Source organism: Mercenaria mercenaria, chromosome 19 (genome assembly GCF_021730395.1).
Source record: "Mercenaria mercenaria strain notata chromosome 19, MADL_Memer_1, whole genome shotgun sequence".
Lineage (NCBI taxonomy): Eukaryota > Metazoa > Mollusca > Bivalvia > Venerida > Veneridae > Mercenaria > Mercenaria mercenaria.
In genome coordinates, this window is record NC_069379.1 from 34,558,223 (window position 1) to 34,575,066 (window position 16,844).

General features: G+C 33.7%; 2 protein-coding genes across 2 annotated transcripts; both read left to right on the plus strand.

Moving 5' to 3' along the window:
- The first annotated feature begins 1,971 nt into the window (after nt 1–1,971).
- LOC128551023 (uncharacterized) lies at nt 1,972–3,468 on the plus strand. The gene has a single exon (XM_053531290.1). The coding sequence runs from the start codon at nt 1,972–1,974 to the stop codon at nt 3,466–3,468; it is 1,497 nt and encodes a 498-aa protein (XP_053387265.1).
- A 4,179-nt stretch (nt 3,469–7,647) lies between these two features.
- On the plus strand, nt 7,648–9,968 carry LOC128551064 (transcription intermediary factor 1-alpha-like). The gene has a single exon (XM_053531380.1). It carries the CDS (start codon nt 7,963–7,965, stop codon nt 9,115–9,117), a length of 1,155 nt encoding a protein of 384 aa, XP_053387355.1. The 5' UTR covers nt 7,648–7,962; the 3' UTR covers nt 9,118–9,968.
- Nucleotides 9,969–16,844: the final 6,876 nt, after the last annotated feature.

Sequence of the window (16,844 nt, forward strand, 5' to 3'; positions counted from 1 at the left end):
GTCAGCTGTTTAGTCGATAATGAAAGGCCTAAAACATAACACGTTTTCTTGTCAGTTTCTGACTTGATGTTTATTTGACCAAATTCACTACTTCCCAAATATTCTATAGAATTGCATTCGTTCTCCAGTTCTAATAAGTCCCAGACATGTTTCTCTTGCAAGGGTGGTATCTACTTCAGTGGTTGGAATATATAGTCCTGTCCTTGATATAATTTCTTGTCGAAATCTCGTATATTCTCTCATGGTAATCTAAAATACGTTTCGCTGCACGTTTTCCTTTAACGAAGAGCGAGTTGTATTTCTTGTCCCTATTATAAAAAAAAACTCTTTGAAATTATTATAGTTTACCAAAATTCTGTGAAAGAGTCACTTTAAAACATCTGACACTAAAAGATATCAAATGTATTAATATAATTATTTACGTTAAGTTCAAATATTGATTTAGACAAGTTGTGTTAAGGATACATACATGTCAGTCAGGCGTAATGTTATCATATAGTTTTAATAACTTTATTACTTTCATGACAAAAATATATATAAAACGATTTCTTTTCATTTTTAGCTAGACTGTTCATAGTTGTGATTCCTTGTCACTGCACTCCCGCTCACTGACTTCTATCAATATGTAAAACCTTACATAATATTTAAGTTATGCTTCACATAAGGTTTCCAAAAAGGGGACATAATTCAAAAATGTAAATGGTCCCTTAATACTGCACTTCCTCTTAATGAGCTCTACCAATGTGTAAATAAAAAAATGGTACTTTCAATACTTTTGAGCTATCCTCCGGAAAACAAGTGTGATGAACTGACGGGCGGACGGGTGGATGGACAAATGACAAGGTGGCGACTATATGATCCCACATTCGGGGAGCACAAAATGGCGGATGCGTTTAAAAAGGAGGGATGGTAGAGATATTCGTGGGAAGAATAAAAAGAAGGGTTAAATATTCAATAGGGAAATTCATGTTCCAAACCCGCAACCTTGGCCACAGCAGTGTAAGTACGGACGCGTATAAAACCAAAACACGCACGGACGCACGGACGCACAACAAAACAAAAAGACACATAGGGGAAAAACAAACGAACACAGAAGGGCATCACTCATGTATGACCGATGGAAGAATCACTAGTTGGGACCTCCGACGGGTGTACCTCACACATAGTAAAAAGTTGAGGGGAGCATTTGGACTTATACTTCCGGTGAAATGTAAAGCAACTGAATTTTAGTACATTTTAGGTTGAACTTTCTGTTACTTTTTTATAACAAATTAGTTCTTCCAAGTATTTGTAATTTTATGAAATTCGTAGAATTGCTACTATTTTGAGCATAAAGACTATCCATGCAGTGATCAAAACAAAATCAATGAACTCATTGTATAACTTTGCTTTAAAATGTTCAACTACAGTAATTTCTTACGGCAAAATAATAGGATCGATTACTGTGCTTTTGTTGAACGATTCTGATATATTGAATATATTACATTGACGTGTAGAGCAATGGTCAAAATACAAGATCATATTGCATATATTTTTCATAAGGTTTAACAATATAATAATTGGCAAGCATTTGATATAATCTGAAGTTACGCGAATCGGGATACTCTTTATTTCGAGTTCATAAAGAAATATATATTTGAACAAGTCAAACGTGTACATCTTCAGCTTACATTATAAGGCAAATACCACATTTGTGATGAATTATATTTTCCATCTATGTGCCATTAATTTCGAGTAATCGTAAAATGTACATTGTTAACATTACAGGCAGTATACGATTTTATATGAACAAATGGCTGTACCAGAATGAACTGTTTTATCTGATACTTTACATTTCGGAACATTATTGCTGCTATTTGGATAACTTAAGTGTCTAATAGTAATTGCAAGTGGTTTTTTTTTATTTTACTGTCGGAAGAAATTATGTGACAATTGAATAACAACTCATAAAAGTCACACACACTAGACATTATGGCATCGTCTTCGTCAACTGGCATTTCTGGTGATAAACTGCAAAAATGCGTTAAACATCAAAACGAGGAGATCAAGTTTTATTGTCTTGCGCATGAAAACTTTGGATGTAATACCTGTATAACATTGTCACATAAATTATGTGAAACTGCATATATTCCAGAAGTATCGGAGAAATTTTCGACACATTTTGAATACTTGCATTATGAGAAATGTATACAAGATTTAAAGGAAAGCTGTGCAGTTAACATTTGCAAACTGGAAGCAGATATTGTACGGATTGAAAAACAATACACCAATGTTATGTCGGAGATAAAGAAAAGAAGACAGGAGGTACAGGTCTACCTTGATAAGGTCCAGTTACAGCTTGAAGACGAAGCTTTAGCTTTTAAAAAGACTAACCAAGATTTAATGAGATCATTGAAGAGCGCGTATGAATCCGTGGCTCAACAAATAGTAAACACAGAATACGTAACAAGCCAATTAAAGAAAGATAAGAAATATAATGCACTTTTTTGTGAGGTGAAACAAGCTAGGAAGAAGATTTCAGAGATCCATTCACGTGCTTATGAGATCTCTACAAGGTATCAAAAACAAGAATGCAAATTCCAACAACGAATGGACTTACAAACAACCAAAAATATGTTTGGGGCGATAGAAATTGAAGAAATGTACTTAGGTCCTTGCAACACATCTGAGTCATTACAGACACAACCTCTTTGTCATATAAATATCAAATCTGACAATGACAAAAAAACATGTTATGCTACGGGACTTGCTTTTATATCCAGTGATCAGCTGGCTGTGGCAGATAAAATGAACAGAGTGGTGAAAATAGTAGATTTCGGCAATGATAAAATAATCTCTGAAATCAAGTTATCATCATGTCCACACGATGTAACCGCCATATCGCCCAACCGACTTGCCGTTACATTGGGCGATGAAAAGATTATTCAGTTATTATCAACAGAAGCTGGTCTAAACAAAACTGGACAGATTAAAACTGAAGGTCATTGCCGTGGTATCAAATTTTCCGATGGACATTTATATGTAACGTTTGATAACGTTATGAGTTCAAGGGTCGAGGTGTTGATTCTCAGAGGCGAAGTAGTAAAGACATTCCAATTTGGTGATACCGGGAACATTTTAGTATTTAAACCAAAATGTATCGGGTTTACTCCGGACCGAAGTCAGCTCTACGTGACAGACAGTAACGGAATATACCGGATATCAAGTAGGAAAAAAGTCACCGCAATTTTCGAAACATTTAGATTAATGGGTATTGCAGTTAGCGAACGAGGTTCTGTATTTGCCACTTCAAAATGGGAAGACGTAGTTTATCAGTTTGAGGATGACTTGTCGAACAAAAGATATACCTTAGGTATAAAAGGTGCAATAGCTCTGGCAATTTGTCACGCAAGGAACATGCTAGTTGTAAGCTGTGGAAGTGGCGGGGTTGAAGTGTGTGACAAATTGCACGTATTTAAAATCGTATAAACCTGAAATATGTCATTTCAGTTTTCAGATTGAACATGGGCTTCATATGGATTTTATGAACTTTTATGTAAAACAAAGTTATTTTACGAGTTCAACACAGTTAACACAATCTTTTCTTTATATAACTGCATGCATTGCACAGCAGTTTTGAGCTCGAAAGATTACATGTCAATCTCTCGATATAAATCGAACATTCGAGATATTTTGCATTCCAAAATAACAAGTGTGAAACTTACCACAATTGGAACAAACTAAAACATATTATCTCTGAGTCTGATTATGTTCCTGGTTATCATCAGATATCAAAAAAGAACGCTGTGTCTTAACATTAAATGTTGAAGAATGAAGTGATAATATGTTATTTGATGATGTAAGTGCTAGTGTATTCCATATAGTAATACATGTTACTTGTCTGTTATATTTTATGTAGTATTACTGTTATGTATATATTTGATTTCACTTTATAATTTACATAAATGAAACTCTACTGAATGCGATATTCTGATTAGAATATGTGTTTTTTTTTCGTACATTTGCATTCTGTATTTTGACTTTCATTGGTTTCAAGAGTTTCCGCTTGTGTAACTGTACTTGGCTTGTCATACCTTTAACAGGTAACGAAAACAGATATTAAAAAAGTCATTCTGTACAGTATGGTAAACGATCTAACGGAAGTAATGCCGTCGAGAACTATGCATAGAATGTTCAGTACGGTAACGGTTTAATACTGACGCACTAACGAAAGTAATGCCGTCGAGAACTTTGCTTAAAATGAACATTTTATTATTATGTTCAATACGGTAAAGGTTTCATACTGACGCACTAACGAAAGTAATGCCGTCGAGCACTATGCAAAAGTTGACATTTCGGCATTATGTTTAGTACGGTAACGGTTTCATACTGATACACTAATGAATATTATGCCGTCGAGCACTATGCATAGAATGGAAATTTTGGCATTATGGTTCAGTACGGTAACGGTTTCATACAGACGAACTGACGAAAGTAATGACGTCAAGCTCTATTCATAGAATGGACATGCCGTCATAGTGTACAGTGCGGTAACAGTTTCCTACTGACGCACTGACGAAAGTAATGCCGTCGAGCACTACGCATAGAATGGACATTTCGGCATTATGTTCAGTACGGTAATGGTTTCATACTGACGCACTGACGAAAGTAATGATGTCAAACTCTTTGTACAGAATTGATATGTCGTGTATATCTATGTTTGCAATGTGGAGTATGTTCGCGTTTGTTTTGATCAGTGTACGTTTTCCTTTAATCGTCTTGCCATAAAAAATATAAAATTATGAAATTATTACCTAAAACATAGTACTTAATCACAGTTTTTTAAAATCTAAAGGAACTTTGAGAAAAATGAAGACCTGACTACAACATAGATATTTTCACCCTATGATACTTTCATTTACCAATGATATACATGTACATGTAATTCAATTTTATAGTCGGATGATGGCGGAAAGAAAAATCCATTTATGTGGCATTTTCATGTTTTATGTACGCCAGGTCCTGTTTATATTTCATTGCGGACCTACATGTATACTTGACATTTGGTAGCATTGTCAAGGAGAATACTCATGTGTTCATACCTACATTTTAGCTGTCTGTTTAGAAGATACTCCATAGCGTTGACCTGTCAGACAAAAATAAACCCTCTCTTAGGAGATATTTGACCCCTACATTTTATGGTGTTTATAGGTCATTTAAGAACATAAGGCTTGTATTGTTTTAAATGGGCCTGACTATGTGTTACAAACTTCAGAAGGTTGTTTATTTTAAAAAGAACATATAGCAAATTTATTACTACTGTATAGCCTATAAAATCAACTTTGGGAAAAATTGAGATTTGTCCAGATATGTGTATTAATGGGCTATTTTGTCAGGTTATGATAGAAAATGAACATTTCATTGCAAGTTGCTGCAAAACAATGTGAGAAATAAAAAAATGCACTGTGTTGGGTGTACTCTTTTTAAAGAAATGCATATTCAGAGCCTAAATATTACTCATTCATAGCTTTTAGAGTAGGAGTAAGTATACTTAACAGTGTTTATGCTATTTGCTTGCACATTTTAATACAAAACAGAAGAATATGACCAAAATAAGCTGTAAGTAGAAGAAAAGCTACAAGTTATACCGCGATAAGTATTTTTGAAAATTGCCGCAGCGACACGTTTTACTGAAAATGCCATTTAACCTTTGAAAATGATTTTATCAAGCTGAAACTTTGTATTTTTCATGCAAATAAGCTACAGTTACCATATCAATGGAATGGCACTATTGCAGAACGCCACTTTTTCTTAAAGGTCCAATATTAAACGATAAATAACTTAACTTATTCTGTACCTCTTTCTCTTCCAATTGTTTATTCACATTTGTGCTGCATGATCTTTATACATGCATTTGCGACGGGATGTTTCTTTATGCGTTTTGTAGATGAAATCTAAAACAAGCATATAATGAAAATGCTTCTAACAATTTCAAATACAATACGAGATTATGGACTCTTATCCACTCGGCTCGTCCAATACTTGTTTTCTCGAATGGTTGCCATCGAAAATATATATCCGTATTGTACAAAAGTTTCATATCACTTTACCCGTCATTTACTTAGTCGATGTCGTACAAATTACTTGAAAGCACTTTATTGAAAATAAGCGGACTTTTAGATCAACTGGTCGTTCATATTTTTTCAAAACCTGAGAAATATCGAAATAAAGAAATAATTAAATAATAAAAAACCGAGTAAATGCCATTTATAAAAAAATATAAATTACCGGAGGTGTAGCTAGAGACAGAGTGCTTAGGTTTTATATTAAAATACTTTTAGATAGGGTACGGTAAAGTCGTTATCATATCTTATTATCGCATTCTTTGCTTTAAACGTTTCTTTCTAGTTTGCGTTTGCTGCTTATTTCGTAAATAGGTCCGTACGTTTATTTGGTTAAGTATATACATTTTATCAAGCTTTATACATTCCTAGTTTTTAGCTATGGGATTATTATTTCAGGCAATTTTAATAGCAAGCAACACATGCTTTCTAGTTTTTCCCGCCATTTTATCATATTGCATCTGCATAATAAAAATACAAGAACATACTTTGGAAGCATAGAACGCAACAATGTAAAAACAATAGCAGACTCATTTAGACTGAGTCTGTTCGTGTGTGCAACACTCCTCATGCCCACCAGCAAATGCATAAGCGGTACTGCATTATCCACAAACACTGCATTGTTCCCTAAGCAATGCAACAAGATGTTTAAATATTCAACGTAAGAAGGAAGATGGTGAAAAGGTGAAAACAAGGCATCGATAAACTCTTGCCAATACATGTTATAAACCAGAGGCTACTTTCTGACTCATTTCAGCAAATATTTTGCACGCATCTTCTATGATCGAGTGAAAAGATGTAAAATATACTAGACACATTTGTGGAAACTTGATCTAGTTCGAGAGTCCGAATTATCGATGTTCGAATTTTCCAGGGTAGAACAATATCATTTTATGGAGAGGTGTTCGAATTATTTAAGTTCGAGCGAACGAACTTCGAATGTACATCTAAACATGAGTATGAGCATTTATTTTCTGTAAACTATCAAAGTGATTAATGTTAAGTTGTGAAAAAGTTGGATCTAAATTAATTTACATAGTTTGTTTCTTTAGCAGAAGAAAAATACGAAATTTAATACAGCTTAAAGATAAGAAACAATGAGTGTCGGAGTCGAACTCAAGGCGAAATAATTTATCTAGTCTGAAACGGAGTCCGCTACAACACGGTCATACAGGATTTACATTTTGTATCGGAAAAGTTGTGTACTGACTTAATCTTCCGTGATTGTTTTGCTTGTTTACGTTTTAAAACGTTTTAATTAATGCTCATCCTAATCAAAGTGTAGCCCTACTCATCATGCAAAGTCATGCTTCTATCGTGAAACTACTGGATATGCATACTGACACGAGAAAGAAAAAAAAACAATACAATTTTTGAGGCTCTAAATGACAGCTTTACATGTGCAATGTATGTTACTGCATTATTTTCATAAAAACAACATTATTTAAAATAATGCATTGGATATAAAATTTCTGCTCACTTTATATTCATAGCATTTCAATTTTCCAATATGTGTTACATTGATGGTGAAACATTTTCTCCGAATTTACAATAATTAACGAAGGGTCTAAACATTGGTTTCGTCACGTGTGCAATTTACGGTTTAAAACTTTGTCTTACTGTTTTTCATTAAGTAAATTGTCATGATTTTGAAATGAAGTAGTGTAACAAGATTACTGAAGCATGTTGGATAGCCTTTTCACATGGAAAGAATTTATCTCGTTTTACAAACGAGAAGGTTCGAATTAAAGGACAATGTTATAATAAGGTATAGAAAGTTATGGATAAGTGTATGTACTGGATAAGGCCAATAAGGAGCTGTGAACTATTTTGATCGTTAGTAATTTTTATGTAAATAGAAATGGCGGTATCAGGAAGAAGAGCTTTGGACAACCTTTTATCAACTACTTTGCGTTTTAGTTCACAAGCGGGCACTATCGTATCCTGTCATCCATGTGGATTAAGTGGCCAGATAGTAAATGCGGAAGGTTATTGCCAAAACTGTAGGAAATATTTGTGTAACAGTTGTATAAGCAGTCACGAAAAGGCCACACTCACAACGAAACATGTTGTCAACAAGAATTTTGAGTTTACATCAACTGCAGATGCAAATGATAAATTACAAAGTTGTTCTACACATCCAAACGAGGATGTTAAGTTATATTGTCGTGCTCATGGAAGGCTTGGGTGTGTGATATGTATGACATTGTCACACAAACTGTGTGAAATTGATTTTATCCCAGAAGTGTCGGAGCAGTTTGTAAAAAGTGATGAGTATTTGAGTTTCGAGACAAATGTCAGTAACATAAAAGAAAGGTGCACAATTGGTCTGAGCAAGATAGAAGCAAATATCACTGACATTGAAACAGAATATGCAAATGTTATTTCTGCAGTTGAGAATACGAAAAAGGAAATCATAGAAGAACTTGATAAATTTGAGGGTGAATTGAAAGACAAAGTAACAACATACAGAAAGAAGAACATTGAAACAATGGACACGTTAAAGAAAGCTTATGAATCGGTTGTAAAGAACATTGAAGACAAAGAAGCTATAACAAAAAGCATGATTAAAGATAAAAAGTACAACTTACTCTTCTGTGAAGTTAAACAAGCTTTTGCTTTGGTTTCGGAGTATCAGTCACAGACGTATGAACTATCTACAAGACTATGCAAACAAGAATGCAAATTTCAAAAGAGCACCGAACTAAACACATTTCTTACTAAAGAAAAGATGCTCGGTACAATACATATTAAAGATCTAGAATTGGGTTCCTGTAATGCACAAGAAAGCGTAAGCACACATCCGATATGCCATATCAATATTAAAGGCAAAAACGATAAGAAGACATGCTATGCAACAGGACTTGCTTTCATGTCATCCGATCAGTTGGCTGTTGCTGACAAAGCAAACAAAAACGTGAAAATAGTGGATGTTAGCTACAACAAAATGATATCTGAAATCATGTTATCTTCAAGTCCTCGTGACATCACAGTCATACCAACCAACCAACCGTGACATTAAGGGATGAGAAAATAATCCAGCTATTGTCAACAGCATCGGGTCTCACAAAAACTGAACAAATAAAGACAGATGGAAAATGCCGAGGTATTTACTATGACGGTGGAATTTTATTTGTAACTTTTGATAATATCATGCCAAAACTGCAAATGATGAACTTAAATGGCGAGGTAATTCGCTCATTTCAAATAGGTCAACAGGGGAAAAGCCTAACATCTCAACCAAAATCAATTTGCTTAAGCCCAGGTCGAAACCAGATATACTTTACAGACTATATTAAAATGACTATAGCTCGCATATCAATAGGCGGAGAATTTACGGCAGAATATAAACTTTCGAATTTCTTGGGCCTTGCTGTCAGCACTTCCGGCTCGGTGTACGCATGTGCAAAGACATGTGATACGGTTATTCAGTTTTCAGATGACCTGTCAAAAGCTACAACAGTAGTCAACGAGAATGTTGGTGTAAGAGGTCCGTTGGCTCTTGCATTATCAGAGAAAAAGAACAATCTCTATGTGAGTTGTGAAAAAGGTGACGAAACATGCTGTAATAGACTGCATGTATTTAAAATCAAATAATGTTGTCAGACTAATGACAAAGGTCATGTTGTCGTTCGTTAGATGATTGCCAACATATTATTAAATATATATTATTTCAAACCAAAACGTTCACTTAGTGCTTCATTGCAGTTTGCAAAATCTATAGTTGACTCAAAGTCGCGTTGGAAGTGAGCTTATGCTTATTGACAAAGACATTAGAATTACGTAGGCTTATTTAATCTGCGCGATAAATTGTAAATATTACTGAGTTTGTTTTGTTTTTCTTTCAATACATATTAAGTAAGTGTTTTATGTTTAAGTTATTATTTCTATCAGTTAATTGTTATTTTCCTGAATTATGTTTGCTTAGCATTAGGAAGAGATAGTACCTTAAAAAATCAAATTCATCTTTACAGATTTGTTTCAAGGAGAAATGATAGCTAAGTGCACCAATTTACTAAATGTAATTATGGTTTTTCTCCTCTCCATGTAAAAATAGAAATATTTGATATCTAAAATATTACTTTCTTAAAATATCCGAAGCAAAATGTATAACTCATGTATCGACTGTTTTTCAATGATTTTAGGATTTCCCCAATTATAGTCTATATCAAAAGTCTCCACAGCTAAATAAATTCACTAGAGTATAGTGTAAGTTTAGTATTCTTTCAACACTTTGAAAGAGCCTATACTGAACTTCCTTTTGTCTTTTGATAAAGTCAAAATCCAAGACTAGCCAAGAGTCTAAATATCATGAAAAAAATATCTGAGTGAAAGAGAATGACATGCTCTTTATAATAAGCTTACCAAAACCATACCAAAAATTTACCTGAAAGAAGTTATTTAAGATTTTATAATGTAAACAAACCCCTACACCATTTTACCATTAATATTTTCCATGAATGCACTCAATTCAGTTATAATTGTTGATATAATTGTAAATGAGAGGCCTCAGCAAAAATACTTTTTCAAGTTATGTAAACAGTTTAAGTTGTAAATTAATGTTGGTACTTACTTTGTTTACAACAACAAATAAAACACCTTATAGTTTGTATAGGGTAGTTGAGCTGTAATTAAAATCATCAGATAAAGAAATTGTCATATGCTTTTTCAGCATATATTCATTTTTCATTGTAATAAATGATCGTGATACTTCTATCCACAGAATGTTGAATTGCTTAAAAGACATTGCAGAGAGTCATTACCTATCAGCTGCCGTAAAATGTTTCAATTGCAACCACTAACTTAAAATGTTGTAATTTCATTTGATGACGATGACGTTTTTTTTTTTTTTTTTTTTGTTGGTTACATAATTTGCAGTAAAGTAATCGTAAACAGTAAGAGAAATGCTTCAAAATGACTAAAGCATAAAAAACTCTTTCAAAATGATTCATTGAAATGATGAATATAACCAGTCTAGTAACGTGGTTTGCACAAACGGGATACATATGTAACGTTTTTTAAACTTCTCATTGTTGGATATATACCTTTTAATATATAAATTTTGTGTAAATCATTGTATCATCATAGAGAACAATAAATAACTAGATTTTTGCAGTGGGCCAAGGGATTTCTGTCTTCACCAGCACAGTTGGGGGCTAATGACCATCACAGTATGGTTCCAATAAACAAGGGTCATTGTTTATTGGAGAGTCAGTCTACCTTTCAAGTGTATCAATTAGTGAGAAGGGGAAACAAAGTAATTTATTTTAAATTAATGAATAATTAATAACATTTAATGTTATACTAGGTTTTTTTGGGGCATTTCTATGTAAAGAAAAATATTGTTGATCAAACACAATAATAAAATAATCAGAATCTTATTTTCACAATAATAAAATAATGAGAAACTTTCTTAAAGTAATATGCAAGTTTTTTTTTTTGTTTTTTTTTCAAATTCTGTCTGGAGAATTGTGATTTTTCAGAAAAATGTGACTTTCACTCATCTAAAGCTGGCAGAATACTGTAGATATCATTTGTCTAAAACTGAAAACAGTATGTGCATTTCAAAGTTACAAAGCAAAGCATGAAAAACGTCACTTTTGGCAACAAACTGAAAATGAAAATTGAGTATAGATGGAACACAATAATTTTATATTAATTTTTTGTCAGCACAAAGAACTCATGAAGTTTTCACTATACTTGTGTTTTATTATCATTATTATTTTCAATATTATTACTGTATCTTTTATCATCCTATATGTAATATAATAATAACAATAATAATAATAATAATTATTATTATTATTATAACATTAAAGTAATAGTTATTATAATCTATATGATATCAAAATAATAATTATTATTATTATCATTCCACATTCACTGAAGAAAAATTAATTTCTTTCAACTCCACTGCACACATCTTCATGGTCTAGTTGGGGTCCCTGCTGTGCTAATTGCCCTCTAATCAGTTACTGTTACATAATCGCTGATAAGCAGCAGATAAGATGGGAGTTGTATATTGGATTTGAGGGGTGGGGGAGGGGGGCACATATATAGTAGTGAATCTAGGCCTTTAATAACGTTTCTTAATGTCGTAAAATTTCTTTAATGGAATTTATGCATTATTTTACTTTATTTTCATGCACTACTAAACTTTCTACCAGGGCCTCAATACAACCTATAAAATAACCGTCAGTGTAAGCCATGAGAAAAGTGTGCATGTTCTATATTGTGTACAAAGAGATTTAAACAAATGTAGGTCATATTTTGTTTGCCTGGTCAGTTGTTGGTAAAAGGACCTATTTGATTTTTCTTTCTCTTTTGACCAATGTTTTATGTTGGCTTCTGTTTATTGGTCAATTCAGAGTTCTTCCCCTTAGATTTTATTGGGTAGGTACTATCTCTACATTTGGTTCAGTTTCGTATTTTAGCACATTTTCTTTGGTAGCATTTCGAACTAGAAGTCTGTTCTAAAGGCATATCAACTTTATATATTTTGAAGGACCTCCGTGACCGAGTGGTGAATGTCGTTTAATTTGAATCATTTGCACCTTCACCAATGTAGGTTCGAAACCTCACTTCGGGTGTAAAATTCTGCATGTGACGAAAACATTCAGTTGGCTTACGGGAGATCAGTTGGTCTGTCCATGGTTTCACACTTGATTAATTAAAGCCCGAAGATGCTCTTGATGTCTTCCACCACCAAAAACCTGGATAAATCGTTTTATGACCTAAAGTGTGCCGGAGTGATTCTAAACCCAGCAGTTTTATACATATCATCGTTCTAGACATATATGAACATTTGTGGTGCAGATTTCCTCACCAAAAACATCTTAGACCGTACCAGATTTTCTTTGTTGTTAATTTATTATTTTTCCAAATAACATAAGGCGGCGAGCGAAAACATTTTAATGTTTTAAAAAAACTAGTTGGCGGACAGGGAGACATCCATTTTGTTTATTTTGATTGTCTGCTTATATGACTTGATAAAGGTAAAATGTCTATTTTAGATTTTTTCCTAAATGACATGCAGTGTCCTGATATTTGAATATTTGACTACGAATCTGTACAATGAAACCTGTATAGATAAAATATTTGAAAAATTGCATCTTCTAAAATATATGCAAACGTGTGCCTGATTGGCTTTCGTATAAATAAATGAAGTTGACTGACCCCTCCAAGGATTTCTTTGACCCCTGCCAAGACATAAGCTTTTAGGTACACCTTGGTAAAACATAATAATTTTGCAGCGAAAAATGAAAATACATAAAAGTAAAAAAGAGACAGATCCCGTCTCTAAATGTCAGTTTTACATATACACGGCCATATGAACACATCTTCGGATGTATATAAATTGTTTTCTTTCTGTTTTTGGTACTGTAGTATGTGCAAATGCTGACCAGGGCTAGTTGCATGTATTTTCACTACCGTCCATGACTAGGCTCAATCAAAGCGAGCCTTCAACATTATCATTTTTATCGTGTTTAATGACCTGTTAAGCACATTATACTTGTTGGAGACATAATCAGCCGTAGCTAAACAACTCATGTCACATGTCTTGCGTTAGAAACTGTCAGTTGAATTGTGTATTTGTTTTTTTACGGCGCACTAACAAAGTATCTGTTAACTAGTAAAGATGTACCTTTTAAAATGTCTATTACTGTGAGGTACCAATTTTCAGCAATCAGAACAAAAAGTTTGTACGTTGAAAATTTCTTGTGTATGTTCTATTCTCAGTTAAAAATAGGTACAAGGCAAAAATATGAAATAGAGGCTAAGATCGTTGTTATTTTGCGGTATGTGTTTAGATATATATGTATTATTTTGGTATACCTATAGGCAGACAAAGCATTTTTTCGAAATTGTATACGCTGTTATATTATGTGGAAAGTGTAGAGTTGAATAACGCTACTGGTGGTTTCAAGAGAAATAATTAACTTTTCAAATTATAAAATGACATTTCCCAAAAGTTTTCAACTATAAGGAACTATAACTGTCAGGAACTTCAGATCTTTAAAGATTAAATATAAGGGGAAAACGAAGGTTTTTCCGTCTTCAGTTATTGTATACATGTATATATTTCCGCAATGCTGATACTCTCTAATAAATAAAGATAATGTTTGGAAGAAAATTTCAAGTTTGATATTATGTATGAACATTGTCACATCTTTATGTCACCCACCCACTTAGCTCAGTAGGCAGAGCGTCGGTCTACGGATCGCGGGGTCGTGAGTTCGATCCTCGGACTGGGCGTATGTTCTCAATGACTTTTTGATAAACGACATTGTGTCTAAAATCATTAGTCCTCCACCTCTGATTCATGTGGGGAAGTTGGCAGTTACTTGCGGAGAACAGGTCTGTACTGGTACAGAATCAAGGAACACTGGTTAGGTTAACTGCCCGCCGTTACCTGACTGAAATACTGTTGAAAAACGGCGTTAAAGCCAAATCAAACAAATACACATCTTTATGTTGCATGAGGTTAAGCGTGAAGTTACTCGGCGTCACTCGTAAATAGTTGTTGAAACCACTGAAATTTATGAAACGAAAAGAAATGTCGCAAACCAGGATCCAGAAATGTTTGAAAAAGTTGCAAGTTGTTAGAAAATGCGTACTTGTCGAGGAGCTTAGCGCCAAGTGCAGGTTTGTATTATAATGGGGCCCTTGACAGTTTTAGATATAGGTATGTTAATGGTGGCCTCTAGTGCATTTCGAGAACCTAAATATGTCTAATATTTGTAACTCTTAAACACTTGTTCCATCCATAGTAAATGTATGTGTCAAAGCAAATACATTCATGTTTACCGTCCGACTTGTGAATATTTTCTACACAATCTGTCACGTCTTGATGTTGCAACGATGTCTTCAACATGCGCTGAGGTTAAGCGAGACGTTACGCAGGCTTAATGTGTAAATCCGGACGATTCTCCGTTAGAAACCGGTCCCGCGAATTTACTGATCAGATTAGGAACCGTTATGACAATTTACGAAACTGTACCCCACATCAAACTAATGAGATTAAGTTCTGTCCTGTACATGAAACGCTTGGTTGTGTCATTTGCATGGCATTGACATGTAAACTGCGTGACGCTTAATAATCCAAGAAGTATCGCAGAACTTTTTGAAAGGAGCTGAGTACTCTTATGAAAAATGTTTAGAAGACTAAAAAGAAAAATGTGCAGAAAACAGAAGATAGTTTAAAATATTGAGGAATGTTACGACAAAGCTTATTCGAAAATGACGAAAAGAAGACAAGAGATAAAAGATAATCTTTATAAGGTTTAGTCTCAACTTGAAAACAACTTAAGGAACCAAAATGTTAAAAAACGATCATAAAAGGACTCGTTCGAATCCGTTGCACAACAAATTGTGAAAACAGAATCTGTAACTAGCTTTTTTAAAGAAAAACAAGATAAACAATTCACTTTTCGTTGAGGTAAAGAAAGCAGAGGCCCAGTCACGGGCTTATTATTATCTCTACAAAGTATCGTAAAAAGAAAACGAATACGATATGGCATGGGCTTCGGATTCCTAAGTAGTATGGTTTGGTTATAACTTTTTGAAAGTATGTTTGGTAACATAAACAGGAAGACATTGACATAGGCCCTAGCAATATACGTTGGAATCATTGCAAACACGAGGGTTTGCTACATAAATATTAAATCTGTTAACATTCATTCCTGTCGTATGATCAGCTAGTTGTAGCAGGCAAGGCAAACAAAGACGTGAAAGTATAGATGCCAGCCACGATAAAAATATTTCTAAAATATTACCCTCAAAATTACTTGATGTTACCCTCATACCACTAGTCCTACTTGCTGATACGTTTTTAGACGAAATATTATACAGGTTTTGTCAGCTACAGGTCTCACAAAAGATGGTCAGATTAAAACTGAGGTTCATTGTCCTGTTTGAAGTTTGATGAAGGAAACTTAATTGTAACGATTGACAATTACCTGTTTGCAATTGCAATGGAATAATGATGAACAACTGATTTATCTTGAACCAAAATATTAAGTGCTTTCACCAAATAGCGGTAAAATATACGCGTCAGTCTTCAATAAACTGTCTATATTTAGCTTATCAAGAATTAGACAGATTAATATGGTCTAAGAAGAATATGTCATTTTATGGGAGATGCAGTCAGTAGACGAGGTTCCGTGTTGGAAAGTTCTAGGTTAGATGAAGAGATTTATTAATTTGGGGATGACTTGTCAAAGAAAATTTTCGTTTTACCGAATTAGAAGGCTCTATAGGTCTAGCAATTTGTCACGCAAGGAACAGAGTAGTTGTAAGCTATGAAAGCGGGCCGCTGAAGTATATAACAAATTACATATGTCTAAGACTGAAAATGCTTGAAACTGAAATTAACAACAGATCGACTCTTTCAAAATAAAGGGAAACTTGTTCTAATTTGTACATTTTCTTTAGGTGGCAAACATACATATTGCAACAAGCCTATTTTTATAACAGTGCTCATTTGGGAAAGAAAATGAATTAGTAATATAAAATATGATTAAACTAAATGTTTGTCTGCATTGTCTGATTTAGCTTCAACTGATAGATATTTGTCACGCCAGTAACGTTCGACGCCATATTTCTGAATACGTTTTGTAAATGAAATATATTACCGCTATGAAAAACTATCATAAAATAAAAACAGTTTTTACGTAATTTATATGGATTCTCATCCGTCCGGCTCAATGCTTTTTTCGAATGGTTGCCGTCCAGTTATATTGC

What these genes read in the sequence shown, in the direction of transcription:
- LOC128551023 (XM_053531290.1), top strand. Translation starts at nt 1,972, where the DNA reads ATGGCATCGTCTTCGTCAACTGGCATTTCTGGTGATAAACTGCAAAAA.
- LOC128551064 (XM_053531380.1), top strand. Translation starts at nt 7,963, where the DNA reads ATGGCGGTATCAGGAAGAAGAGCTTTGGACAACCTTTTATCAACTACT.